Source organism: Poecile atricapillus, chromosome W (genome assembly GCF_030490865.1).
Source record: "Poecile atricapillus isolate bPoeAtr1 chromosome W, bPoeAtr1.hap1, whole genome shotgun sequence".
Classification (NCBI taxonomy): Eukaryota; Metazoa; Chordata; class Aves; order Passeriformes; family Paridae; genus Poecile; species Poecile atricapillus.
Window position 1 is genome coordinate 12,277,643 of NC_081288.1, and position 27,412 is coordinate 12,305,054.

The 27,412-nt window shown below is 40.1% G+C and overlaps 1 protein-coding gene across 2 annotated transcripts in view; it reads right to left on the bottom strand.

Moving 5' to 3' along the window:
* Window positions 1-26,984, bottom strand: part of LOC131591518 (lysine-specific demethylase RSBN1L-like) — a 41,388-nt gene extending 14,404 nt beyond the window's left edge. The window contains exons 1-4 of one of the 2 annotated variants that reach the window (XM_058862312.1): window positions 26,370-26,984; window positions 15,162-15,275; window positions 5,547-5,807; window positions 5,164-5,228 (exon numbers count right to left, since the gene is read on the bottom strand). In XM_058862312.1, the coding sequence (XP_058718295.1) occupies window positions 5,164-5,228; window positions 5,547-5,807; window positions 15,162-15,275; window positions 26,370-26,955 (1,026 nt within the window). In that variant the 5' untranslated portion in view covers window positions 26,956-26,984. Of the gene's footprint in view, window positions 1-5,163; window positions 5,808-15,161; window positions 15,276-26,369 lie in introns of both variants that reach the window. The other variant, XM_058862311.1, reaches the window with a different exon arrangement.
* Window positions 26,985-27,412: the final 428 nt, after the last annotated feature.

Genomic DNA, 27,412 nt, shown 5'->3' on the forward strand with positions numbered 1-27,412 from the left:
GGATTCTGCCCCTTTGCTCTGCTGAGACCCCACCTGCAGTGCTGCATCCAGATCTGGGGTCCCAGCACAGGAAGAGCATCAGCCTGCTGGAGCAATTCCAGAAGAAGGCCATGAAGATGATGAGAGGGCTGAAGCACCTCTCCTATGAGGACAGACTCCTCACAGACAGATTGGAGTTGTTCAGCCTGGGGAAGAGGCTCTGGAGAGACCTTAGAGCAACCTTCAAGTACCTGAAAGGAACTACAAGAGAACTGGAGAGGGACAATGTATAATGGCACGTAGTGACAGAACAAGGTGGAATGGCTTCAAATTTTAAGAGGGCAAGTTTAGCAATTACAAAGAATTTCTTTGCTGTGAGGGTGGTGAGACAGTGGAACAGGTTGTCCAGAAAAGCTATGGATGACGCATCCTTGGAAGTTCAAGGATAGTCTGGATGGAGCTCTGAGCAGCCTGATCTAGTGGAAGGTGTCCTGTCCCTGCCCATAGCAGGTGGTTGGAACTAGATGGTCTTTGGGGTCCCTCCCAACACAAACCACTCCATGATTCTAACTCAAAACCACAAAACAAGCTCTTCAAATCTGGAAGGCAGTTACATACCATCTTAAAGAAACAGGTGTCAAGAGAAGACAGAGGAGCTAGAGACTATTTAGCACAACTCCAGTTTACAGAAAAAAATACCTAGCTGGATACAACTATCAATTGCCTTGAAAATAAGATAGTAAGAACTAATAAACATGGTCACATTAAAAAAAAAAAAAACAACTGAAACAATCAAGTCAAACTAACCTTTGTTTCCATGACTGGATAGGCTTGTTCAGAGGACCAGTAGATATCTTGACATTTGACATTTCAATTTTAAAAGCTGCTACAGAAACATGGTCTAGTAAGAGCAAACTGTGGGCAGTTTTGTCTGTGCTCACATAACTATCTAATTTTGAGGCAGGCAACAAGGATACCTCCTTTGAATGCAGTGTATCCTCATAAAACCCACAGGTATCACAACACTGGAAGTCCATTACAAGAAAGGCTCAAAATTTACAAGATCTTGAAAATGGAGAGGGGATCTGAATGCAAAGGATATAATTCAGTTTAAACAAAAGCAAGAACTACACTCACATACATATTTAATGAACTGCGTAAACCTGAACAGGGGAGTGACTCAATCAGCAGGAGCTGCTGCTACAGCAGATCACAAACTGCTCTGAAAAAGGAAGAAATAGATACAGGAGCAATAATGGGCTAGGCACTTGCAGCAATCTTCTCATAGTCTTTCACATCAATACACCAGGCAGACACTGTCGATTTTTAGTACTGTATATTAAGAAAAAAATATGGATGACTGAATTGAACATAGGGGGAGAACACTAAGACTAGTAAGGGTATAACATGCAATCACAGACTGAAATAGTCAAATTATCTAGGGAGAGGGGAAAAAGGGGGCTGTTAAGCAGTCTTCAAATACAGAGAAAACCGAATGAAAAGGATAAGTTGTTTGGCTTGTCCACTAAACATCAGAATAAAAGGATAAGAGGTCAAACAACGAAAAAAATTATTTTACAGCAGGTTTCTTTGGAAAGAGTGGAATCATCTTGAGATCCCCTGCAAACACATCAGACAAGGACTTGTCAAATATGGATTTAAAATAGTCCATCTTGTTTTGCAGCAGAGGAATTGTTTGGTACTGTGCAGCATTTTACTTCATCTATACTAAGAAGCTGCCTCAGATGCAAGACAGTAAAATCAATGCACTAAGCATTGTTCCTTTTAAATGTCAACTGTGAGCTTTAGGGTTTCAGCACAGCAATAAAAACTTACACTCGCCCAGCACAAAGGAAAAATAACAAGTTCAAAACATGAACATTTGTCTCAACAGCACTAAATAGCTTAAGTGAAGTGATGTAAGCTTCAAGTAGGTGGCAAAAGCTGATTATTTATGTTCTTTAAAATCCCCATAAGAACCTAACAAGATTCATGGCTATCGAGTAACTGATGCAGCTGTTGCCATCTACACAAATACAGAGCCCAGGGAAGATGTAACTACAAGACAGTTTTTCACCACCTGAAGGACTGACTTACTGGCTACAAGGATATCTAGACCAATTTCATTTTGCCCAGTTACAGAAACTGACTAACCCTTGCAGTCAGTTCAGAAAGAGCTGTTCCACTAATACAAAAAAAATTTTACAGAGTATTCAGGTATAGGCCCAAACCGGATGATGAAAAATTCTCCGGTTCCCTCCCTGCAAAATTTAAAAGCTAATTCTCATTAGAAAGAACCAGTTCCAAATTCCCTTCTCCTGCACTTCCTGTAAACAGTCTCATAAATCTGTGTTTCTTATAATCCTCTAACAAGTAAAATTACATTACTCCTATCTGACACAGATATATTGGGAAGCAAGCTCAAAGGAGTTAGTTCTCAACTCTACAATCGTGAGAACTAAGTAAATTACTTGAGAGATGCAGACCTTCCAGGTAAACTTAGGAGGACTCCAATTTGACCTCAGCAACAGAATTTACTGTGCAATCTGCCCCTTGTCAGAGAACTTGACGACTTCAAAATATGCATTACTTAAAACCAAAAAATCCCAAACCCACATCTGTCACAAAACAAGAGGTGGAAGATTGATTAGTAATAAAAGACCAACTTGAAAAACAAAATTGATGAAACACTGTATAATGCTTTCCATTTCAAGCTTAGCTCAACCTTCATTCTCCTTTCTAAAACACTTTTTTTCATCTTTTTAAATACTTACATTTGTCAGATTGATTACATTTGGTACATGAGCTCTGAGAAACCACCAAGGAACCTCTTGCACCAAAGCAAGCTTCATTTCAGTGTTTTAGTTAAAATTGGCAAAGGAATACCCAAGTTTCTTAAAGCTGATGAAGTCCAAGATACATACAGATGTGATAGAATCAACTTCCTACTCAGACCTCAGAAAACAAATCCTTCCTCAACTGAGGCTATACAACAACTGTTAGACATTGCTCAGGCTGCTCAGGACAAGGAACACCACAGCACGAAGCCTGGGCGATGCAGGAACAGAAAGCTAAATACATTTACAGTTTCATCAAACTACATTGCAACAAGATATTAGAATCCCTTTAAAATATTCACAAAGAACTAAGTGAGACAGGATAATGTTCTCCATCTGCACAAAATGTAACAAGTCAAAAAGAAGAATACAAAGCTAACAAAACATTTTAACTGTAGCAGACCACAAAAAAAAAACAGAATAAACAAAGTAAAACGTAAGTAAGAAAATAATCAATAACTAGGCAACCAAGATACTGACTTAAATATTCCAGAAATAGGAATGCTGCACAGAAGACAATTAAAGTCTGATGTCTGCCTGTACATGTTATTTATATACCATATACGCCTTACTTAGCAAAAAAATATACGGAGCCAAGCATTTTCTGTCAAACAACCAGAGAAGTGACAAAATGCCATGAAAACTAAGGGAAAAAAATGAGGGAACACAGAGGAAAAGATGATACCAAAACTAAACCTCCAGCCAAGTAAAATATAGCTTAGACCATGGAGCTGATCAGTTGAATGCTGTAATAATACAGTTTGGCTTCTTCCATATACAACAGCCTCCCTCTGTTCCTCCTTCATTCACACAAAAACAGGGAATTATGATTTCAACCCCAATGAACACAGGACTGGTTTAACTACAGAAAACTACAGATTTTGATATTACCACTGTAATACAAATTTAATCTATCTTTTTCGTAAAATAATTTTATTGTAATTCACAAAAAAAAATTGGGCTTTTCTTAACTATTTCTGTAGGGCAGGTACTAGCACACAGTTATGCCTGTGTTAATGCTACCCAAGATAATCAGCTGGACTTAAGGAACATACTCAGAAGGACAGATCCAGCTTTTCTTATATAAAATGGCCAAAGACCAGCTCTGGAGAGCTGCCCGTCACATGTTCTGTGATTTTTATTATTAATGATTCAGTTTACATACTCAAGAAAAACAGTGACTGTAGTTCACAGAAGATTCATATTCCATGGCAGTAGATATTTTGTCAGCCAGCACTGCAAATGTTCTCTTGCAGCAACATTTTAGCTCTGCATATCCTTGTGGATAATACACACTTGAAATTTGTCAATACATCCAAGTGTTCTATGCAAATGTTTATACAATCAAAGGGAAAAAAAAGGCACGTTTTTCATGAAAAAAATGACAGTGTAACTTACACTTGAACTTTAATTGTCTCAAAAGTGAAGACTAAAATAGCTTAAAGCTGATCCATACAACATCTAAGTTCACAAATACGGGAGTTAAAAGGGTAATTGTGAGATAAAGTTGATATAATTAAAAACAGGCTTGAGTTTCTGCAGAAATTGTTTCATACTCACTGCGGGGGCTTTTTTCAATAACCTCATCGAGGTGAAAATTGGACAGATTTTTTTTTCCTGAAAACCAGTGCTATAAATAATTTCTGTGCAACAGAAACATATTTTCTACAGCAAGTTTATAAACAGCTGACATGATGTTTCATCAGCAGTTGTTGTTAAGAGAGTATAGTCATTTCTTTCAAAAAAATTTAAAATAAAAGAATATTCAAAAGCTACCAGTCATTCTACCATTTAACTTAAGAGCTTTCCAGAGAATGCAGCCAAGTGAGAAGAAATGCAAAGGGCTAAGGATCAAATCAGTAGCCACATTAAGCCCCAAAGCTCTTCTTTAAGGACGGGCTTGGAAAACCCAAACCACAAATGCAGCTAATTTACATGTGCCCTATGCAGGTTTTTATGTATAACAATGTATGAAAACATTTCAGTCTTATGACAAAGTTCATAGATAAACTACTGTTCAGACACCCAGAAAGCCACAGCTAAACCATTTTAACCCTCCAAAATTCATGGTTAATATTCAGCTACAGAAACAAATTCAGAGAAACCTACACACACAAGCATGCAAACACTTGCCCTCCCACCAAAAATCCAATTTGACATCTCAGTTAACAATTTTATGTCTCTTCTCAGCTTCAAAAACACAGAACTGACTTAAAGAAATCCCTTGTTTCTAGTCTTCTTGTGTCATCCACACAGCAAAGCTAAAGCAACTACTTAAAAAAAAACCCATTCACAGTTGTTTGAAACCATTACATGACTTTAGAAGGTAAAATGCATAACCTCTTACCTGAGCATGAAAATTTGACATAGTCGTTGTCTCTATATCTTTCTTTCCCAAAATCTCCATTTTCACTGGTGAATTGGGAAAATTAAACGAAAAGTAGTCTAAAAAGTCAGGTAAATAAGTAGCTGCCCCATGAACAATACCCATTACATAGTAAGCTGCACAGTTTTCATTTTCACTAAAAACCAGACCCACAAACTCTTCTGCAAATCTCTCCATCTCCACAGGAGACAAGTGGGAGAGTTCATTACTGTAGGCATGGATAACTGATGCACCTCCGTTAGGCTGGTGCTCAATATGAATCAGCTGTTTGAACTCCAATGTGTCCAACCTTTTGAGTTTATTTTGAACCCGTGGCTCCTTTAACGAGACAAATGGAAACTCACTGTTCTCTGGTATCTTGGACTCACAGTCCTTCTTGGGATCCATACTTTTCCCACTGAAATCCTTAAGATGATCATCTATGATGCCTTTGGCTTCCTGATCCTCAATATCAGAAACCAATCCTGAGCAGATGGTCTGAATGGATTTACTGTACATTTTTGGACGCTTCTTCTTTTCGTTCTCTTTATGTTTCTTTTTCTTTTTCTTCTTAACTTTTTTAATCTGCAGCTCTTCTGCATTGGTTTTTGGTTTCTCCTTCCCACCTGTTGAGAGTTTAAAAGAAAGATCTCTTAAGGATGTTTTTAAACAAAATATGCATTTAAAGATTGGGATTCAAAGTGACCAAAACCCTCACCGTGGCACACAAAGACCAGAGACCAAAATCAAGGGTCACAGTGTGTATGTTACCAAAAGTGAAGAAGGTAAGAGACACCTGCCATGGTCACATTTCAACTAATAAATAACCTGAGACGACAAGGGAAAGACATGTCAATAACCCAAGTTTCCCAAAGCTGCTTTCATGATGAGTCACAGTCCTCCATCCCCTTTAGCTGGTCATTAGCAGTCACTGTCCCATAAGGTCTAGAGACATCACAGGACAACTGTCCAACGTTGCCAAACAAGGGGCTTACAAACCATCCATGATATGAACCCGCAGCAGCAAGCTGCCCACAAGATGCCACTGCCAGAACTGGCCTTGTCTGATGGGCTTCTTCACATGGTCATTCTTTCACAACTAGATAAACTTTGTTGAAAAAGTACATGTGGGAACATCTAAAAACTGATCCCATACATATAACATAAATAAAATTAAAACAAAAGACACATTAAAGAAAATGCTCACAAAAAGGGAACTAGCTTCAAGTGCACATAATATACAAGCTGAAGCGAAAACAAACTGTCCAAAATGTCCAAAATGCCCTAAAGGCAGAAATTACCCATTTGGGGATAACAAATTCAAGTGACTCCCAAAGTAGATGTTCTCACTTGTTTTAAACAAGTGAGGGTTTGGTTTTTTTTCAAGTAATAGAAGTGGTAGCCAAAAAAACTTCTAGCACTTCACTGCCCTAAGAGCAAACAGTCAAAATGATTTAGCACACAATAAAACAAAGTTAGCGGGTATGTTTCAGCACAAAATTATATTCACACCAGCGATTTGAGACCAGCATGTTAAAACACAGAAGCTTTGAAGTTTAAAAATCATGTATTTCATTGCAAGACTAAGTAATATGAAATCTGCAGGAGTTAAGTTAGCCAGTTAGCCAACCAATTGTGTTGCAGTAGACCATTTTCAGCTTGCCATCCTCCACCCAAGTAACTTACAAGAGCCCTTAAAAAAGAAAAAAAAAAGAGGGGAAAAAAAAAAAAAAATAAGTGAGACCACAACTGTTGGTACATGGACTCACAAATTTTTGTTGATGACTAAGAGTTTGGACATGGAAGACGCAGATACTTTAAAGGAGAACAAGCAATTAAGACACTTGGATCTGAGTCTCCTAAGGTTTGTGACAGCACCTAAATACTTCTGGGATTCCTGAAGTGGAGGCAGATTTCATTATCTCCCTGGATTCTATTCTCTCACAGAAAGGGGAAGTGCCCTGAGGTCACCTCAATTCTTATTTGGTCCAAACAAGGAAATGGATTTTAGGATTTCTTAACCTAATCCACACAGTTAATAACTACAAAGACTCTCTTCACTCAGAATCAGATTTAACACGACACACTCTTTGAACACAATTTCACCTTTAACTAAGTTAAACTGCCAAAAGGCAGAGTATCTTCATGGAAGTCTGTCCTTTCTTAGGCTAAATTTAATGTAAAATCAGCATCAAACCACTGCAACAGGACTGCTTCATCTGGTAGATGCAATATTCACAACTTCTACGTTAATATCTTCTTTCTGTCACCAGAGTCTAAGTCTAGTGGGCATGAGACGACCAGGAAGAGCAGCAACAGATGTTTAACAACTAAGTATCTCAACCTTAGAGGAATCCTGAAAACAGCTCATTCAGGGTGGCAGTGTCCTTGCATGCAATGTCATCACCTGACACAAATCACCTACTGCTCTGCTCTGGGGTATTGCAGTGGTGTCATTATGGCATTGGCTCCAGTCGGCAGAAAATAAAAACAAAGAAATGGTTTATGACAGTGGGAAGTTAAATATTGCAGGCTTTGCAATCTCAATACCAATCTCAAAATACAGACTCAGACATTTTTACCCTACTCCTGACTGCAGGAATACATAACCTGAAAGCATCCGTGAGTATACTAGTATTGCAAACTCTTAAAAATGCTTTAACATAGCGTTTTAAAATTGTTTCACTCTAAATATGAACATTTTTTGCTATACTGATGGATATCACAAAGAAGTCAAGCACTCTGCAGATATTATATTACTTTGAATATACGAATTATGGAATTATAGCACCAAATGCTGGAGCAAGGAAATACAGGGGGAAACAGGAGTTACCTGCCAACCCACTTCACTCATTTTTAAATGAAGCTCAGATTTTTGTTGAAACTAGTCACTCAGATCTGGGACAACATGCATGGCAGGGAAAGGATGGAAATTTATATTTACTGGGCTTCAACCAGAGTAACATAAATGGCAACAAACTTCAAAGCAAAAAGCTATTTGCTGTAGGAAGAGCCAAATTGCTCTCTCCTACTTGAGCATGTTTGCAATCACCAAAGAAAATCTTAAGACAACTGAAGATCAGCACCTGTATGTTCTTGCTGAACATACAGCTATTAAATTACATTCCATCATTACTAACTGAAATATAAAGTACCTCTATAATAGATTGGTATGAATCTGTATCTGTGCTAAACAACAAAAACTATTGACTTCCATTCCTAAAGTACAAGAAGAAAGATGATCTGATTCCCCCTTTCAATCTGTCCCATTGCTTTTATCTTCTGAGAAGTTCTACTAACAATCAATTTCATTCAACTGCTCCTGTTATATGTGGTGAAGTTTCTTTAATCCATCACTTAAAATATTTCAAAGATGCAGCTATGCAATAACATTTTTAAAGAAAAAAAACCCTAATCAAACAAACGAAAAGATTCCACTATTAAACAACAAAAGAGACTTCCTTAGAGAGATGGTCAATGCCACGAGGCAGTCAGTGTTTAAGAGGCGTACGGACAATGCCCTCAACAACATGATTGTTGTCTTGGCCAGCCCTGAAGCAGGCTGGCAGTTGAACTGGATGATCATTGTAGGCCCCTTCCAACTGAAATAGTTGGTTTTTTCTAATCATCAGTGAGCAGCACTCAGAAGAGCACAGTCATGGTCTTGGAAGTAGTGGTGCCTTTAAGACAGAAACAACATAGATGGAATGTCAATCAGTCTGAAATAATGCAAAGGTCACGTGCACATATCCAAGAAGGTTTGTCTTCAAAACCAGTTGTAAAAGTACTTTATATTTAACCTGGTAGACATCTATGGAAGTACTTAAAACCTTAGAAGGAATTACACTAAGAGTAACTAAGAGTTAGTACACTGAATTTTTTTAAGAATATATATTATTCCCTCTGTTTTCATACCATCTCTATGAAACCTTCAGAAGAGATAAAAGTTTTTAATCAGAGGAAAAAAGTAATTATTTTTCAGTTACATAAAATAAATTTTCCGCTCAGCTTTAAATACATTGATTTTAATGTAGACTGCTTTTACTTCTGAACACAACATAAAAGGGTTATGCCATTTACATATATATCAAGTATTACAATTCATCGTTTCACACTTTCTCAAATCACACCAAGTTGCAAAAATGATGCACACAATTTGGAACAAAATAATTATTTGCCCACAGCCCCTTACTTCTGTGCGCAACTCTCTACCACAGAATTTTTTGTGTCTCTGTATATAAGAAGGATGGAACTGAGATCAGTTTTAATTCTGAAACACTTGGAAACCAAAAAAGCAACAATCACTGAAAGAACAAAAGGCTGTATAACAAAAAAAAACCACAAGAAGATCCATGATGAAAGGCAGCAGAGGTCCCCTGAACTGCTACTTGCAGCTGAGAAAAAAATGGTGTCTATCCTTGGGAGACAAAACATGAATCCAGTCTTCAAAGGTCTGAGCTACTGATGCCACTGAAGTGGAAAAAAGCCTTAAAACACAAAAAATCAGATGATAAAAAGAGTTTCAAATGGGTTTTTTTAAAAACATTACTAGAATTAAAGACTTTGAAAAAAATTGCATACCAACAAGAGTAAAACTTGGTTCTCTAAAACCGCTTCAAGCATAAATTAGGTAAAATGACTTCAAAAACTGATAATTCGTTTTGTGCCTTTTTAAAATTCACACGAGCTTTTGCTACTCCATACACAACACAAGTTCTGTCAAAAACTCCATTTCCTCACTAGCAGAAAATGACATACATATAGAAAATTATTTTTATATATACTTCATACACCACATTGCACAGAAAAGACATTTTAAAATCAAACTGTATATTGGAAGACTGAAAAAAATGTGACATTTTAATTATTAGTTCAGCCTTCAAATGGACATGACACAGCTGAGCAATGTATGAGCTCACTGCCAGATGATCCAAGCCCCTACTCTCCTCCATCACTGCTCCCAGCACATGGTCCTGCACCACTCCTGCTACTGACTTATGCTCATCAATTGCACAGTAATTTAATGGCTCAGCAGAAAACTATTCACTCTGCTCGTTCACAGCACTGGCAGACAGGAACTAAAGCACACAGACCATTGGGAGCAGGACACAAGGGGTACCAGAACCCACCCTTCCTCGGGGGACCAAATCACCTGGTCTGCTGAGCTACACCCTGTTCCCCACACCTTCTCCATCCACCCCAGCACTGAACAGAGGTGATTTTTTACAGGTTAAAAAACGTCCCACCACCTCACCCAACAGTACATTTGTGAGACAGGACCAATTGCCTAGCAAATCTTAATAGAAATTTCTGCAGCCTGAAAAGGTTCAAAAGTTCAAACTTTGAAATTTAATTTTAACAAAGTTATAAAATTTACCTTTTAAAGGTAAAATTTTAGTTTATTTAACTGTAATACAGATCAGACTATGATTTCCTCCATCTATCCTCTTACAATGAGTGTGGGCGGTGCTTGCTCTCCATACTGCTGACATTTGCATATATCCACTTTTAGAGTATTTTAGTGTACAGACAATTCTCCTGAAGAATACAAACATGAAATGAAAAACTGTTTTCTAGAAGTAAATAGTATTTCTCAGTAAAGCTTGAATGTGACAGATAGAGAAGGAAGCACATTTCTAGCCTAAGGCTTCTGCTCTGATCAATTTCAAAGATCCACTCTGAAGTAGATGTTTAAAGCTGCTCAGAAGCTGCAAATACTTCAGAGCAAAAGGAGTTAGCTTGCTGGAATATTGGAACTGCTATCAGCAATGCCCAATAAATACTTTCTTCTGCATTAGCTGTAGAGAGGAGCAGAAACATACTCATTCAGTCACTCCTCTGCTGTATATATCCAAGTACTTTGAAGTAAAATGCACTGCTTCTTCCAAAACCACTAACAGTGCTTTGACGCTTCACTAATGGACCCCAAAAAAGAAGAGCAGCTTTCCACATCTCTCTAGGGCAGTAATCAAGTTGCTCCAGAGCAGACATACAGAATTAGTTGAAGATACAAATAAGCAAGCCAAAAGTTTAAATAAAGATCCCAACACAAGGCTGAGATATCCAAACTACTTTGTTTTAAGTCAGATTTGGGAACAGCAGTGCAATACTTGATGCAAGCTAACTGGATTAACCAGTACTGCTGAGGCACACAGTGGCAGCCCAGAAGGTATTTCAAAGATTCTTCACCAGCACACATAGTACAGGTGTGTACATACATACATATACATATTACTCTTGCAATCTAATTTTACACATTTTGAAGTTTGTGGCACGTTTGTCTCTAAGTGTCCTGAGATCCATTTAGACACAACAGGTACTGAACCTATAAACAAAAAGCTTTTTCCACCACGTGGCTTAGAAACACAAGACAGAAGTTTAACAATTTTCAGTTGTATTGAAAACATTTTATTTAATGTGACTCACTGCCCTAGGACACCAAGAATGAGAAATAACAGGGACAGGAGGCAAATAGAAGGTGCCTCAGCATCCACATTTACAGGAGCTTTTCCTTTTGATCTGTTTTTAAAAAGTAGACTGAGTTCACACTTCACCAGATTATAAAAAAATCGACTGGACCGCTTACAAATAAGCCTATTAATCATCCTTCTCTTTGCAGGACCACTAGTAACTTTGTCACATTGGTGCAAATATTCTGTATGAAATGCTCAGTTTCTAGACAGTAACTAGATACAATGCAGACTTTTTCTTAAAAGTTTAAATCACTTAGAGTTCCCAAAATTTTAACATGCACGTGCCAAGCAACTTTTGTCTGATAACTGAGCTCTTCCTTCCACACCACAGAGACATAAAGGCAATTCTACAGCCTTATCTATAGAGAATGCATCTTTTAAGTGCAAAGGATGACAAAAAATCCTTTTAATTCTAGGTTCATAATAAAAGCCACCAGGCTCTCTGGAGTCTCATTTTCTTTAGTAGCCTCAAGCATAGCAGAAAAATCCTTTCTTAAGAATCGCCCTTCTCCAACTCAGGCAAGTTTTATCACAGCTTTCAACAGCATTTCAGCCCAAGTTTAGGCAGATGAACAGCTCACAACACAGAGCCTCCAAGTACAAATAAACTCTTCCACATTCAGCTTAGAGCACCAAAACTAGGCTTATGCACCAGCCCTCCCTCAAAAGGCATCAGTCACTCACTACCGACCTCTTCTGTAACTCATCACCTTTCACCTTGAACAGGCAGTTTAGCTGTCAAAAGTCCGTAGGCTGTAACCTCCACCCCCTCAACCAAAGTCAGTCACAAACAGATGGTCAGAGCAATATTTTACAGCAAAATAAAGATCTCACAGAAGAAGTAAATAAGCTTTCTTTAGGCACTGTACTGTTGGTTTCTAAACACACACACAGACACACTAAGAATAGAAAAAACCACATAAGCAAAAACCCAAAGAAACAGAAAGCAAACTCATTCCAAAACTTTGTTCCAAAGCACACACAGTAAATTCTGAGTTCAAAACAATGCGGCTTGAAGCTTAATTTTTGTTACACAGGAAGAAGACACTCTTTATCTAAGAGTATTTGAAAAGGTCACAAAGACACTGACCACTGACATATACAAGAAGCTGCATCATAAAGCACTTCTGCCTCTGCTCTCTCTTGCCCAGGATGTAAAGTTAGACCAGCAGGACAGCTCAGGAAATGTTATACAAACCTCACAGCACATACAAGCACATCCAGTCAGATTTTGGAGGCACACAGAAGACACCAAGCTGCCATTCTGAATAGGATATAAACCCTGTGGAGATGATCTGTTTGCTCTCGTTACTCCCTCCTTTCCCTGAAATAGGAATTAATTTTGCAGGATACTGGCAAACCAAACACAGTCTCTACAAAACACTTAAGAGCCAACACCTTAAAGAAAACCTAAAATATACTTGAGTGATAAAAAGCCAAATGAAACAGGGTAAAGCATCTAATGCATTTGTAGCACTGTTTGCTGTGAAAATAAGCTATCCTGCTTTTCAACAGAAATGTTCTAACAGAGTCTCTGGGCATTTGCACTTTTACGTTAACCTGAAAATAAAGCACAATTTTAGGCTCAACAGCCCCATTAGTTATCATCTATTAGATCGGTGTGAGATAACTTGCTGTCTGCAGATTGCACCTCATCTGCTGAATGGCAACAGAAACAGGACCCAATGTAAAAAAAGGCTGCTACTCAAAGCCTATAGAACCCACTGTTACGGCAGTTCAGTTGCCCAGTGTCTCAACCACTGACTTCCTTCCATGCTCAGCAAAGACTAGTCACACCTGCCCTTTTCAGAGGAAGTCACCAACTTACATAATCCTCAAGTTCAAGGCAATACTTTGAGATCTGATCAACACAGGCTTTAAGCTGTCACTGTTGTTAATACAGTTACTTGTGTGAAAAGTATAATATGTGATGTAGTAATTACAGGGTTCCATGCCTCTGACCTCATATGAGCATTCTGAAGCTCAAGATTTGATTTGAGGGTTTCAGTTTCTGATTTGTAAATTAAATCCTACATTATTCAAGGTAACAGAAAAATATATCAAGAATTTGTTCCTAATTTCAAAAGCAGAGTCTGAAAAGAACAGATTAAAAAAGCATTTGGTCTACTCAAATGAGCAACACCCTCACAGAAAATCTGACACAGCATGACCTAAGAGAGGAGTAAGGTGGTTCAAGTATTGGCTTAACTGCTGTGCTCAAAGGTTTATGAGAAACAGCACAAATTCCAGCTGGAAACAGTCACTGCTGGAGTGACCCAGACCTTAATTATCTTGTGTCGGTATTTTTCAGCCTCTCCATTAATAGCATCATGGGACAGAGCACACCCTCAGCAAGCTGCAGCTGATCCAAAACTGGAAGGAGGAGTTGACGCAGCAGAGTTACATCACCAGTGAGAGGGATCTCAAGAGGCTGTAGAAATGGGCCAACTTGGGGACTCACAAAGTTAACAGAGGGGTGGGCAAAACCCAGCACCTGAAAGGAATAAACCCATGAAGCACACGTTGATGACCTTCTTCATTTCCTTTATCCGGTTTTTACACACACTGATGAGATTCCCCTTGAGCCTCCTCAGACCCAGCTGTCTGTCTTTCTTCATAGGCACACAACAGACACAGCTTATGTTGGAATGGACCTTTGAAGAACATCTAGTCTAACCCGCTGCAGTGAGTGGGAACATCTTCACAATTACATCTGGAGGCTCAGAGCCCAATCCTTGACCTGACCTTGAACTCTGCCAGGGTTGGGATATTTGTCACCTCTCTGGGCAACCTGTTCCAGTCTCTTACCATCACCATTACAAAAAAATCTGTATATATAATCTGAATGTAGTTGTCCAGAGAGACTGTTGCCTCCACTCTTGGAGACAAAGAGTCTGATAATCCTGGACAACCTGCTCGTTGATCATACTTCGAGCAGTTGGACTAGAGCCCTTCCAACCCCAACTACTGTACAGTTCAGTGGATGTACAAACCACATGAGAAAGTAACCTTAACTACCTTTCATTAAAGAAAAAAAAGTAAAAGAAATTAGCCAAGATTAAGACTGCCTGTTGTATACAACTGCTTAGTATTTGAAAAAGCTCCTGAATTTTAACACCCTAATTATTCAGTGTTGTACAATTAATGTTAGACATAAAATGTAACATGCATTCATCTTTCTTCTCCACAATATATAAAATGATATCCTACATCTTTTGTCAGCAGTTACTGAAGCATCACTAATATTTTTCCTTGAAGTACTGGTCTTTCCTGTAACTACTATTGTATATGCAACACTGTGATGACAGTTTTATCTTTAATTTCCAGTACGTAGCACAGTTGACAAAAAAAATTAACATCTACAACATGTTTTAATTTGCAATTGTTGTACCAACTAACCAGGAAAAATGACATAAGTCAAATGAAAAACATAATATTAAAACACAGTATCCAATCACAAATACTTCTAGCACTAGAATGAAAAATCACTACATATTTTGAACCTACCTTTCTGCAGTAATTTGATCTCTCCATTTTCTTTCTTGATTTCATTCATTATTTTGTGCTTCTTCTTCTCTTTTTGCTTCTTTTCCCTTTCTTTAACTTTGTCTTTGATTTGACCTGAAATGCAAATATATTTCACAATTAAGCAAGAACAGAAAACTAATTGTCACATACATGTTTCCTATTACTCTTATGCAAGCTCTATTAAGAGGATATAGAGGAGGAGTTACAAGGAAATCCCAGTACTTACAATATGAAAAGCTAATATTTATCTGTTGCATAATCCAACATAAGCTTCTTTAACTCAGAAAAGTTTTGTTTGTTATGTTGTGGCTGCATGCAACAACCCAGCAAGTTAACTGTACAGTAATTTTTGTGTACGCCTATACCTTTTGCTCTTACTTTGCATCTGCAGTCAACTCATTTGTTGAAACTGGAATTACATGCATTACATAAGAATTGGGGGGAAAAAAAAAAGAGTACAATTTGCATTTTCTTGGTACACATCTACACTGAAAACCCCCTAACTATACGTACTCTGAACTTAAAGGCTTTTGCATATACCTGGGAAACATGGTTTTATCTGTAAACTGAAAAATCTTTTATATTACATTCACAGGCTAATGCATTAATAGCAGTCAGATATAATTAATAAAAACATGGGATGCGCTGTATTCACACAGCAGATTTAATTCACTGGTGCTTCCCCTTCTTACCTTCAATCTGCAACAGCTTCCCTGAGCAGTCTCATTATTCATTTACTTTCTTGTCAAGTCACTCCATGTTTTTAAATCCCTGACACAGAAAAGCAGAGCCTTTAGGCATGCTTTCTGCATGTAAAATACTAGACCTAGAGGAATTCATAATTTCAAGCAGTCACCCTTGCAAGCCAAGTTGAGATTCTCTTATGAGGCCAAGGACTAAAGAAGTCAGATTTTACTAGGCTTATATGCACTGCAGCCACTTCACGCCTTGTTTCCTGGCCTGAAGCCAGTACCTGCTCCAAGAGCTCACCGGGCTTTTTAACCTCCACAGGGAAAGAGGAAATCTGATTTCAAGCTTCTACATAACGTTATGCTTCAGTAATACAGCTGAGAGACAGCCCTGATGTTTTATTCATGGTACTTGCATTATAAACCCCAAGTGGAAGAAAAGAAATCCAATTACTCTTCCTTAAGCATTCACATAAAATAGAAGCAGCAAGTATGCTCACTACTAACAAATCAGAAATATTTCAGAACCAATCCAAAGAAAGCCCTGAATTCTAGAAGGCAATGTAGAGTGACCCCTAACCCAACTACTCAGGAAGCATGTTGATAAAGGTGCAAAGAGCTGACAGTAATCCACATAAATTAATGCGCTAACAGTGATTCCACAACATTCATATCTTTCCTCTGAGGAGTATTCTAATAAGAATACAGAACTTAAACCCTCACAATTCTTAGGGTGAAGCAAAGAATATATTTTAGTGAGAGTCTTAAGAAAAGAAGTCAAATAAAAACCAAAATAGATGGCAATTGAGATATGTCTGTTGCCTCTCCACAGATCATAAGCAGTGGGGAGAGAACAGAAACTATACTGGCACAAATATAACCAGGTAGCTGCACTTACAGGATGTCTTAGTTCTAAGTGACTGAAATAGTCATCCAAGAACAGCCTCCTCCTAACACCTCTGTGGGAAGGGATGGATGACAAAGCAGATTTATGTGTATAGCAGACCATGGAAACCAAACAAGCTTTCCTAAGCAACACAAACCTTTCTAGGAATAGGTTAAACAGACATAAATCTTCCTCTCCAACCTGTTTCTCCCCAAAAAAGAATCTCTAATTTTCAATTCCCCTGCAACTTGAGTATGAAATTGGGTAAACTGTACAACAGGAGTTAATGTAACACTCTGAAAGCAGACACTCGGCTAGTAGGCAGTAACACCAGGCTTGATTTATAATCTTTGCTGAATGATCAACTCAGCCAGAATTACAATTAACATGGGAAGACCTAGATTTCATCTCAACATTTTTGTATGGTTAAGAGGCACACTTGACTTCTGCTATCACTTGCAAATCAAAGCAAGATTGAAGAGCATACACAAATCTTGAGTCTTGCTGAAAGAGGACAAAAGACTCAAAGAACCCCTTACAGCCAGCTCATGAAAAGCATCACAGGCCAATGAATCTTCCAGTTTTGTCAGAAGAACATATAAAGACAGAGAACCTTTTCAAGAGCCTCTAGTTTATTTTCACATCTACAGGGCAATTAAGAGTCAATGGTGAAACCTTCCCAACAAAAGAAGCAAGGAACGCGTTCAGCAACAGCATAAGTAAATAGCTGCAAATACAATGTAAATGTAGCTGAGGGAAGTCCGGAGTAAACTTTCCCTTCTAGAAATCACAGTATTGTAACAAAACCAGTGTAGAGCCTGATGCAAGTAAAAAACAATTGAGAAGCTCAATCTGAATGTACAGATTTTTTGGTTTCTTCCCTCAAAGTTCACAGAATAATTTAACAAACAAACACAGTTCACTTAAAAAAAAGCATAAATAACTATTGAAATTTTAAAAAAATCTTTGTATATTAAAAAAACCTGTGCCAAAATGAGAGTTATTATATGGATTAACTTTTCAACTTAATCCTCAGTTCAAATGCCTGGAGTTTATGAATATTAATAAGTATTTTCTAATCTGGCTTGAAAAATTAAAAAACACAACTCAGACAAAGTTCTGCAGATTATTATCCTCAGGGACATCCAGAAACATGAACATTCTTCACAAAATCCCTCCTTTAAAATTAATACCCCAGTATTAAGCAATTTACAACCTACATATCATAGAATAAACAAGTGAGTGACACTGGCAAGGGAAAACAAAAAAATCTTTTTCTGTTGAAGTTACGAAAACCTGGAATGTTCTTGTACAGCTTGTTTGAAATTTACCAGTAGAAGCTACTACTGGTCTGCATTTCATTTGTGGGGCAACAAGATTACGAAGTAGTAAAAGGCAGAAAGATGTTCATGGTAAGTCTTCCATGTCCACAGAATATTCTGTAGTTAGCTTCCACCAAGACTATTCCTAACAAATAAAAAAGAAAAATTAAAAAAGCTTCTTGAGCTGCTGAGAATGAAATGAGCCTCCATGGAAAAAACAGCCCAACTATACAGCCTTCCTTGGCCTTTACATACCTCCAAAGATACTAAAACTAAAAGCCAACCGTTTGAAATAATCTGCATCCTAGGGCAAAAAAGAAAGAAATCTATCTTTTAATATGCCCCACCTATCAAACACATGCTTTTACTTTATATGATTTTGACAAAGAAATACACTGCTCAGCAAATAACTAGTCACAGACTAAACTGAGTTTTCAAATGCTCCCTACTTGGGTTAAAAAAAAATATATAAACCCAAGTACAGCAGGAATCAGCTATGGAAGCTCACAAAGAGCTAGGTTCAGTCCTTAGTTTTCAAGCTCTACTGACTGAGAGAAAAGTCTCTATTACTATAAAGTTACTCCTAACTCTTGTAGCAAGTTGACCCTGCCTGGCTGGACATTAGGTGCCCACCAAAGCCACTCCAGGACCAACCTCCTCAGCTGGAGGGGAAGAGAAAATACAACAAAAAGCTCACGGGTTGAGGTAAGGAAAAAGAGAGATCATAAGCAGCATCAGTTACTGTCATGGGCAAAACAGACTCGACTTGGGGAAAAAAATTGATTTGTTACCAATCAAAAGTAGAGTAGGGTAATAAGAAATAAAAAACAAATATTAAAAATATCTTCCCCTTGCCCCTCCCTTCTTCCCGGGCTTAACTTCACTCCAAATTTTCTCTACTTCCTTCCCGAGTGACCAAGGGGGATGGGGATTGTTGTCACTTCATCATACGTCACCTCTGTCGCTCCTCCCTCCTCAAGAGGGGGTGACTCCTCTCACTCTTCCCCTGCTCCAGAATGAGGTCCCTCCCACAGGAGACCGTACTCCACAAATTTCTCCAATGTGAGTCCTGCCAATGGACTGCAGCTCTTCACAAACTGCTGCAGTTTGGGTCTTTTTCCATGTGGTGCAGCCCCTCAGGCACAGCCTGCTCCAGTGTGGAGCCCCATGGGGTCACAGGTCCTGCTAGCAAACCTGCTCCACCATGGGCTCCACTTTCCACGGGTACTGCCAGGAACCTGCTCCAGCAAAGGCTTCCCACAAGGTCACAGCCTCCCTTGGACACCCACCTGCTCCAGGGTGGAGTCCTCCAGGGGTTGCAGGTGGATCTCTGTTCCCCCATGGACCTCCCTGGGCAGAAGGGGCACAGCTGCCTCTCCAGGGCCTGCAGGGGAATCTGCTCTGGCACCTGGAGCACCTCCTGCCCCTCCTTCTGCACTGACCTGGGTGCCTGCAGGGCTGTTTCTCTCAGATATTCTCACTCATGTCTCCAGCTGCAATTGGTCCTGTGCAGTAACTTTTTCCCCCTCTTAAAATACATAATCCCAGAGATGCTACCACCATCACTGGCAGCTTCTCACCATCACTGTATCTCCTCCCCTACTACCAAAACCTTGCCATGCAAATCCAGTCCAACTCTACTAAATAAACCAGTGTATGCTTCTTAAAATACAGAGGTTTGTAGGAATAAGTATCCCTGTTTAGAGGAAATACAACACACAAAGAATTAAAGAGATTTCTACATGTCTCATTCAAGTTCACAGCAAAGAGTGTCACCATAAAGTCCATATTCTTCGCTTTGCATACATTGTTACAGAAACAGTACACCCACACATGAAAGAAATGCTGCAACAGCAGTACATTAAAGTAAGTGCTACATATAGACAGAAGAATTTTATTATGGTGTATGCCATCTCACGTTTCTAAAGGGAATCTGAAAAATACTTTCACTTTACAACAATTCTACACAATGAACTGAACTAATTAAGAATAGTATGCATACTTCCTCCTCAAATTCCAAAGCTACTTTTTCTGGATGTTAGGTTAAGTACATAAATAAAAGAAATGGATACACACTGTATTTATACATTAAATAGCTATTTACAACTAAAGGCTATAGTACAAGTTCTCAGTTTCCCAGTTCAGGAGATACCTTCTCATAATGACTGCCACGATTTCCTAAGCAGTACATACAGGAACACAAATTCACAGATCACACCATCCTGATTTCAGAAATCTAACCAGATCTTTTTCTCTACGGCAAACTTCTACAGACAAAATGGTAAAGTAAGAGCATAGAGAATGAGTGGGAAGTGCTCTCTAGTGGGTGGACTATATGCAGCGTGGTGACTGTCACTTGGGAAATTTGCACCTTGAAGCCCATGCAGGAACTCAAACAAGCAAGTCCATTTCAGCACTGAAAGAAGAGAGCTGTACAACTCTGTCAGATGCTGCAGCTGCTTTGCATCATTTTCCAGATGGTAACTCACATTAGTAGTCAGTCATAGATTACGTTCAAAGTATTCTGCTTCTCTCTCTCCTGTTTGATTTAAGGGCTGTCACTGCACATGAGGCAAAATATTTACAGACTACTGCTAAGGGACACCATCAGTATGGATAACACCAGCAGTGTAACGGAAAGGAAGGGGGAATAAGGAGGGGCATACCAGAACATCAGTTACCATCCCTTCCATCAGCAATCTCCTCACTTTGAACAAACACCCGTAAAAATAAAACCTCAAGAAGCCATGTTTAATTGGTTATGAAGGTACATGAAGTACATTTAACATCACCATATTAACAGCTTTGACACCTGCACTTATTAAATCCTACAACATGGACTGCAGAGCATGTTTCCCAACTTAATGAACATGGGAAAACCAATACAGTATTTCCAAGATCCAAAAAAATCATCAAAAAAGGGATAGGTTTCACATCCCAGCAACCGGGAATATATGGCTGCCAACCCTTTCAGTAATTTAAGTTTAAAATCCAAGATATGACTAAAGAAATCCCCTTATCAGGCAAGAACATTTCCCCAAGCTCTTCAATGAATGAAAAGGAAGACAGATCCCTTCAGAATTAAAAACACTTCCAAAAAACTGAAATATGATCTTTACAGCTCCCAGTTTTTTAAGCTTCATATTTCCAAGGAGACCTTCTACATACAGAACTGAATGAGCCAAGTTTAAGCTCAAGCACTGGGGAGTTGCATCAGAAATCAGTAACACAGAATGTGACAGCTGCAAACAAGGCCTCTTCACGAGGTTTCAGATCAAATGTTTCAGCCTCCTGATCTTGTATCAACTAAGAAAAACTATTTGGTATTCTAAATTCAGAATAAGTTTCTGCTGCAGAAATTAAACACAGAGCTGGATTCTGGGGTACAGGAAGGGTACAGTTCTCCAGCTTAAAAAGACTGCGTTCTGCCTAGCAAGCACCAGGTTATCTTATCACAAAGGGGCCAGGGTCCCTGAACAAAAAGCTGCAGTCCTCCAAATTTATCCCAACATTGCATACTTACATTAATGTCACTACCAGCTCTGAAAACTGTAAATCTCCAACATCAGAAATTTAAGAATTCCCTCTTCCTCCTGAATACCATACTTAAAACCCAAAATACTTCCTAGACTGCTTACAGTAGGGTATCTAAATAGAAATATATTGAAGAATTCAGATGAGAGTGGTCAAGAAGCCTCATAAGCATGAAAATGACTGCTATATTTAAAAAATTCAACAGAGAGGAGGGGGAAGTGAGTCAAGCCACGTAGTACAAGGAAAAAGAAAAAAAGGGAAACAGAAGTTAACAGAAGGAGGATATGTTTAGCAGAAGCAAAAATAAAAGACAACCTAGCAAGCAAGATGCATGGCCCCAGTTCTAAAGAAGGGAAAAAGAAGACCCAAAACCTTCTTCAACCTACTTTGATAACAGACTATGAAATGAGCATCCCACCAGATGCAGACCAAAATTATTAATACTGGAAAGTGTAACTTCTTGAAAGCCAAAATCCCAGAAGAGTCACACAACACAAGGTAACAGTTACCAGAAGAATCAAATGCTCATCTGAAATCTAATCTTATCTTTCAAAGACATCAGGAAAAAGAAAGCGGGGGGGGGGGGGGGGGGGTAAAGGGAGCTAAAAAAAATAGACTAATATTAAAAACAAGAGCTACAGCACCATATTCAGCTTTCCTGCTCATATGGGGAATCCCCATCTACAAGTCAAAGATGTCAACCTCATTTTGCAACTGCCTGCACACTGAGGCAATCTTATCAGCAAATGGATCACTGAAAAAAAAAAAAGCGGGGGGGAAGGGAAAGAGAAATCGTACACAGAAATGGCAAGTAGAAAAGGTGGATCATGCAACTGCATTACACCTCACAGCAAGTATAGGGACCAAAACTAAAGACTTGGACAGGCATTGTTTAATGAAGTGGGGAGTGGCTGAGCTGAAATTGTTTTCATAACAGTGCAAAGCTCAACTATGAACTGCTAGAGCAGAGTATCAGTTAAATGACTAACTGAATCAGCAGAGTCATAGCATGTACAGCAATCACTTCTGTCAGACTGACGCCGTGTTTTGAAAACAAAAACATTGCACAACTTTAGTTCCACTATCAGAATGTACATGGCAAGTGAAATTCAACAGTCTAAACCTCGTTATCTGCAGAATAAATCATGCATCCAGCAAAAGGCTCTTTCAGGTTCTCTGCATGGTAGATCATCTCTGAAGGGGTCACTGAACTCCATTCATTGAATGGAATCACAAGCTGTAAGGCCTGGTTATGACTCTGCAACTTAAAAGCCCTTGGCAATTAATTAAAAGACCAGAGAAGTCTTTAAAGGAAGACTTGAAGAAAATATAAACATTTTTGAAAAGCTTTAAACGCGTCATCCATCTTGGCTACTACCAAGCTTAACATCTTCCTATGACTTAGGCAATAAGGGTGCCTCAGAACTATGCTCCCTTACCCCATAATCACTACTGCAAGTGAAGGACACATGCCAGCTCCTATCATCAGCTTTTCTGAAAGCAAGGTGAAAAATCTCACACTCTCCTCCTCAGTGTCAATACCACTATCACCACTACAGTAATTAAACTAAAATTTAAAATTTAAACTAAAATTAATTTTAGTAATTAAACTAAAATTGTTAGCAATATTGTTAGCAATTGCTACTACTCTCAAGGCCAGATCTCACATTCATTTACTCCACATCACTGCACACCCTGATTCTCTGTATTATTTTGTCTATACCACAATCCTAACAATCTCATGAGACAAATTTTGCCAATCTCCTGATTCCCCTAGCTTTACTCCTCATTTTCTCTAGTACTGAAATCTGTGCAGGCCCTCAGTCTCACAAAGGTAAAGCTTTTTCTCCTCACACCCTACGAGCTCTGTGCAGCAGAGCACACAGCTCACCAACCAGAAACATGACTCCTCCTCATTCACAGGTACTGGAACAACTAGGAATTCCACTCCATCCCATGTATGCACCTGCAATGTATCTCCATTTTGGCTGCTAACAGGAGGATGGACTTCTTCCATTTCCAAAGCCTCAAAACAACCAAGGAACTCTCACCCATTCCACCTGCTTATCTCTTAGTGTTTCTGCCTCTACACCTCTAGTCTGCCCACTGAAACAATTCTCCTTCTGGCAGGTGCAACACTGGCATGTGTATCAGTTCCGAATGTTAGCAGAGAAAAACAGTCAGTACCATCAATTCCACACTGCTGCTCTTTTTCTACTTTTGCACCAAAAGCAAAAAGGTTATCTAACTGCAGGCTCCAGGAAGAAGAAAGAGGCTGCACTTGCCTGAAAGAGGCTGGTTTATAGAATGCACTGATGACAGCTTCTACTAACTCACCTCATGACACCTAAAGGAGAATATTTTATCCCTACCTCCCTGGCCCTCATATATTCTGTATGTGCAAGCTTGTCAGCTTTTCATAATTACCCGAAATCATCTAAATTTACCCATGTCATATCTGTAAGCTGCCCAAAAATTTTCACTCTCCTTCTATCCTACCTCTCTCTAACCTTCCTGGCCTTTTCTACAGCATCTAAGTATAATCTTTTGCCCCAAAACAAGACCAGAATCACCCCCATACTGCTTTTGCCTGCTATTTTCCTTTCCTGTCAGTATTTCAAATTCATTCCACATTCACTCATTATATGCTGCAACCACAGTCCCTCTAGTATCTTTTTCCACTCTGTAGCTTCAGCACTCCCTATGCACAAGTCCTGACTATTCCACCCACCCACTTTAACGTCAGTCTTAGCTTTCCTCTGTACTTCGGATTCTATGTGCCTGCCCCCCAGCCATTCTTTTCTCCCTGCATCATAACTGCATTTTTCCCTTTCCTCTCTGCAAAGTAAATTATTCACAGGATTAACAGCACAAACCTGTTCTTTAATCTACAGTCAAATACTGAATCACTTTTGAAAGGCTGGCAGCTCTCAGAAGACTCAGTGCATCCTTCACTTTCTCACAGCCTTCTCTGCAGAAATATACATATTAATTAAAATAAAGTTATTCTTTTATTAAGGAAATTAGGCCACAAAATTTTACCTTTAGAAACTACTTCCTCTAAACAGAAATCTGTAGACTCAGATGCCAAATAGGTATCATTTGCCATTGAAAATTTATTTGTTGCATGTAGATAAGCTTTCAAGGAATAAATGTAAGGTAAAAAGATCTGTTCTGAGCACTCAGCAACAAAAAAGAAAAAAAAATTGTGTCTGTAAGTATATAAGCTTTGAGAAAAGTATCTTTTCCAGATACAAGGCACAGAATCTCCTCTTTAAAGACAAATAACATCAGTTATTCAGTTAACACTATCAGTGTCAATTTCTTTTATCAATGTGAAAGAATATTTCATCTTGTTATTGTAATATGGTTCCAAGATTTACTAACATGATTCCTTAACACTGGTTGGACACTATGGGAATCTGAGTAAATATGGTTATTAATTACATAGCTTTGCAAGAAGGATATTGGGTGAGTTTCCTAGCAGCTATCCTTGAAGACAAAATTACTTCACCAACATCAAATGTGTACTGAGGATCATTTCTAAAGGCTTTTTCCAAGTCACATTTTGGACAGGAACAAAGTAAGGGAAAAAGCCCTAAAATGGAACACTTGAAAGCACGGAAATTACACGCTTAAAACCCACTTGTACATCACCAATCAAGATCCAAGTAAATAAAAAAAAAGAAAACCCTCAATGAAAAGTGAATCATAGACTAAGATACTCATGGAAATTAGTGGAAAATGAACTAAGGCAGCGCAGACAACATAATCAATAGACAAAAAGGCATATTGATATTTCTGTACAACCTTGGCTGATCATGCAATTACAGGTATAGGCCACAATCAAAGTAACCTAAATTCACACAAAAGCTGTAATTTATCTTCCCTTTAAAAGAAATGAAACTTGATTAAACTAGGTAATGGAGTGCACGTTTCAAATTCCTTATATTTCAATGTAAATATAAAAGCATCAACATCTGGTTTAAGGTCACTGGAGACTGGGAAAGGGCACACTAGAAATAATAGCATGTATTTATGTACTATCATCATATAGTCATGTATCGTCTTTTAGTTTCCAAGATTTACTGTTGATCACAGCAGGAATCCAAGAAGACTTGCCTGACATCTTGTCCTACCTCGAATAGCCATTTTTGTCCAACTCCACTAATGAACTAACCCAGCACTCCTCCCCTTATCCTGAAGGCCTCGAGCATTCCTTGGGAGATGTGATCTTCAAGAAATAAAGAAAGCCTGAAGCAGCAACTACACGAGATTTCAAAAGTCTACGTACCTAAATCTTAACTACATGCTCTCTAGTATTCAATGACTTAGCCCATAAAAATTAATAGCCTAAGAAACGAGACGATTCACGATTTAATTTTTAAATTACGGCGATTTTTTACAACATGTTCTCCGTTTTTCCTCAATTCAGTTTTGTTTGCACATTTGTAATAAATTACTCGGCATCCTCATTTCCCTAATAGGTAAGAAAACCTAGGGCCTCTGGCAGCTTCTGGCTGACGCCATCGCTAATTCCACACCCCCTTTTTTGACAGAATTGACGGCGGACTGAGCCGCCGCTGCCTTCCCCACGAACTTACACAACGCCAGCGATGTGTGACCGGGTCCAGCACTGCCCGCAGCCCCCGGCCCGGGTCACAGCCACCTCCCGCTGCGCTGAGCCCGCTGCGCTCGCTGCCCCTTCCAGCCCTCCCTTCCCGCCCCCCGCTGCCGGCGCTGCCCCGCCGCTCACCTTTCGGGAACAGCAGCTTCACCTCCCCGTTCTCCTCCCGGCTCAGGGCCCCGCCGCCATCTCCCGCCGTCGCCACCACGGGCAGGACCCCGTGCTTCCTCCTCTCCTTATCCCGCTTTTCCTTGGGTCTCTTGGGCTTGGCGCTGCCGCCACCTCCCGCCTCGGCCGCCAGCGCCAGGCGGTGCCGGTGGTGGCGGTGCTGGTGCTGCGGGTGGGACGAGGAGGGGGAGGCGGACGGCGGCAGCAGCACCGCGGGCGGCAGCAGCTTCCGGGACAGTGGGGAGGGGAACGCAAAGCCCCCCGCGCCCGCCGAGGGGCCCGAGGGCAGCGTGGCGAATCCCCAAGGCCCGGGGCCGCTGTAGCTGGGCACGACCGCGGGCAGCGGCTGCTTGGCGCTCCCGCCACCGCCGCCCCCTTCACCGTTGACGCGCTTAGCGCCCTTCAGGCTCCGCTCCTCAGCTCCCTTCACCTTCTTGGCGGCCGGCTGGGATCCGCGGGAAGCTTTCGCGTCCGGGGCCGTCCTGGCTCCGAGCACCTCCTGCTCGGGGGGCGCCGCGCCACGACCGGGACTGGGCAGCTCCGCCATCTTGGGCTCCGGCGTCTATTTACTCTCGGCTCGCCCCAACCGACAGCGCTGGGGGCGGGGCAGCGCCACAGCCTCACCCAATGGGCCGGGGAGGCACCGGACAGACAGCGAGAGCAACCAATCGCAGACGGAGAGAGGGGGCGGGCTCTCAGGGGATTGGGGGCGGTGGCTCGACTGAGTGCGCAGGGCGCGCGGGGGCGGGGGCGCTGGCGGGGCGGGCGCGGGAGTGGAGGCGGCGTGAGGGGAGCGCAGCGGGGACTGGAGCAGGGGACAGGCGGCGCTTCTGAGAAAAGCGTTTGGTTGGGAGTAAGGAAGGTTTGGATTCCGCCGCATCCCGGGGGTTTCGTTAACGCCTCAGGTTTTCGGCTTCTCCGCTCTGGGAGCGGCTGACGGGATCCTCGCGGCCCTGTGGGCTATTCATGGGAGAGGCGTTTGTTTGGGAATAAGGAAGGTCTGG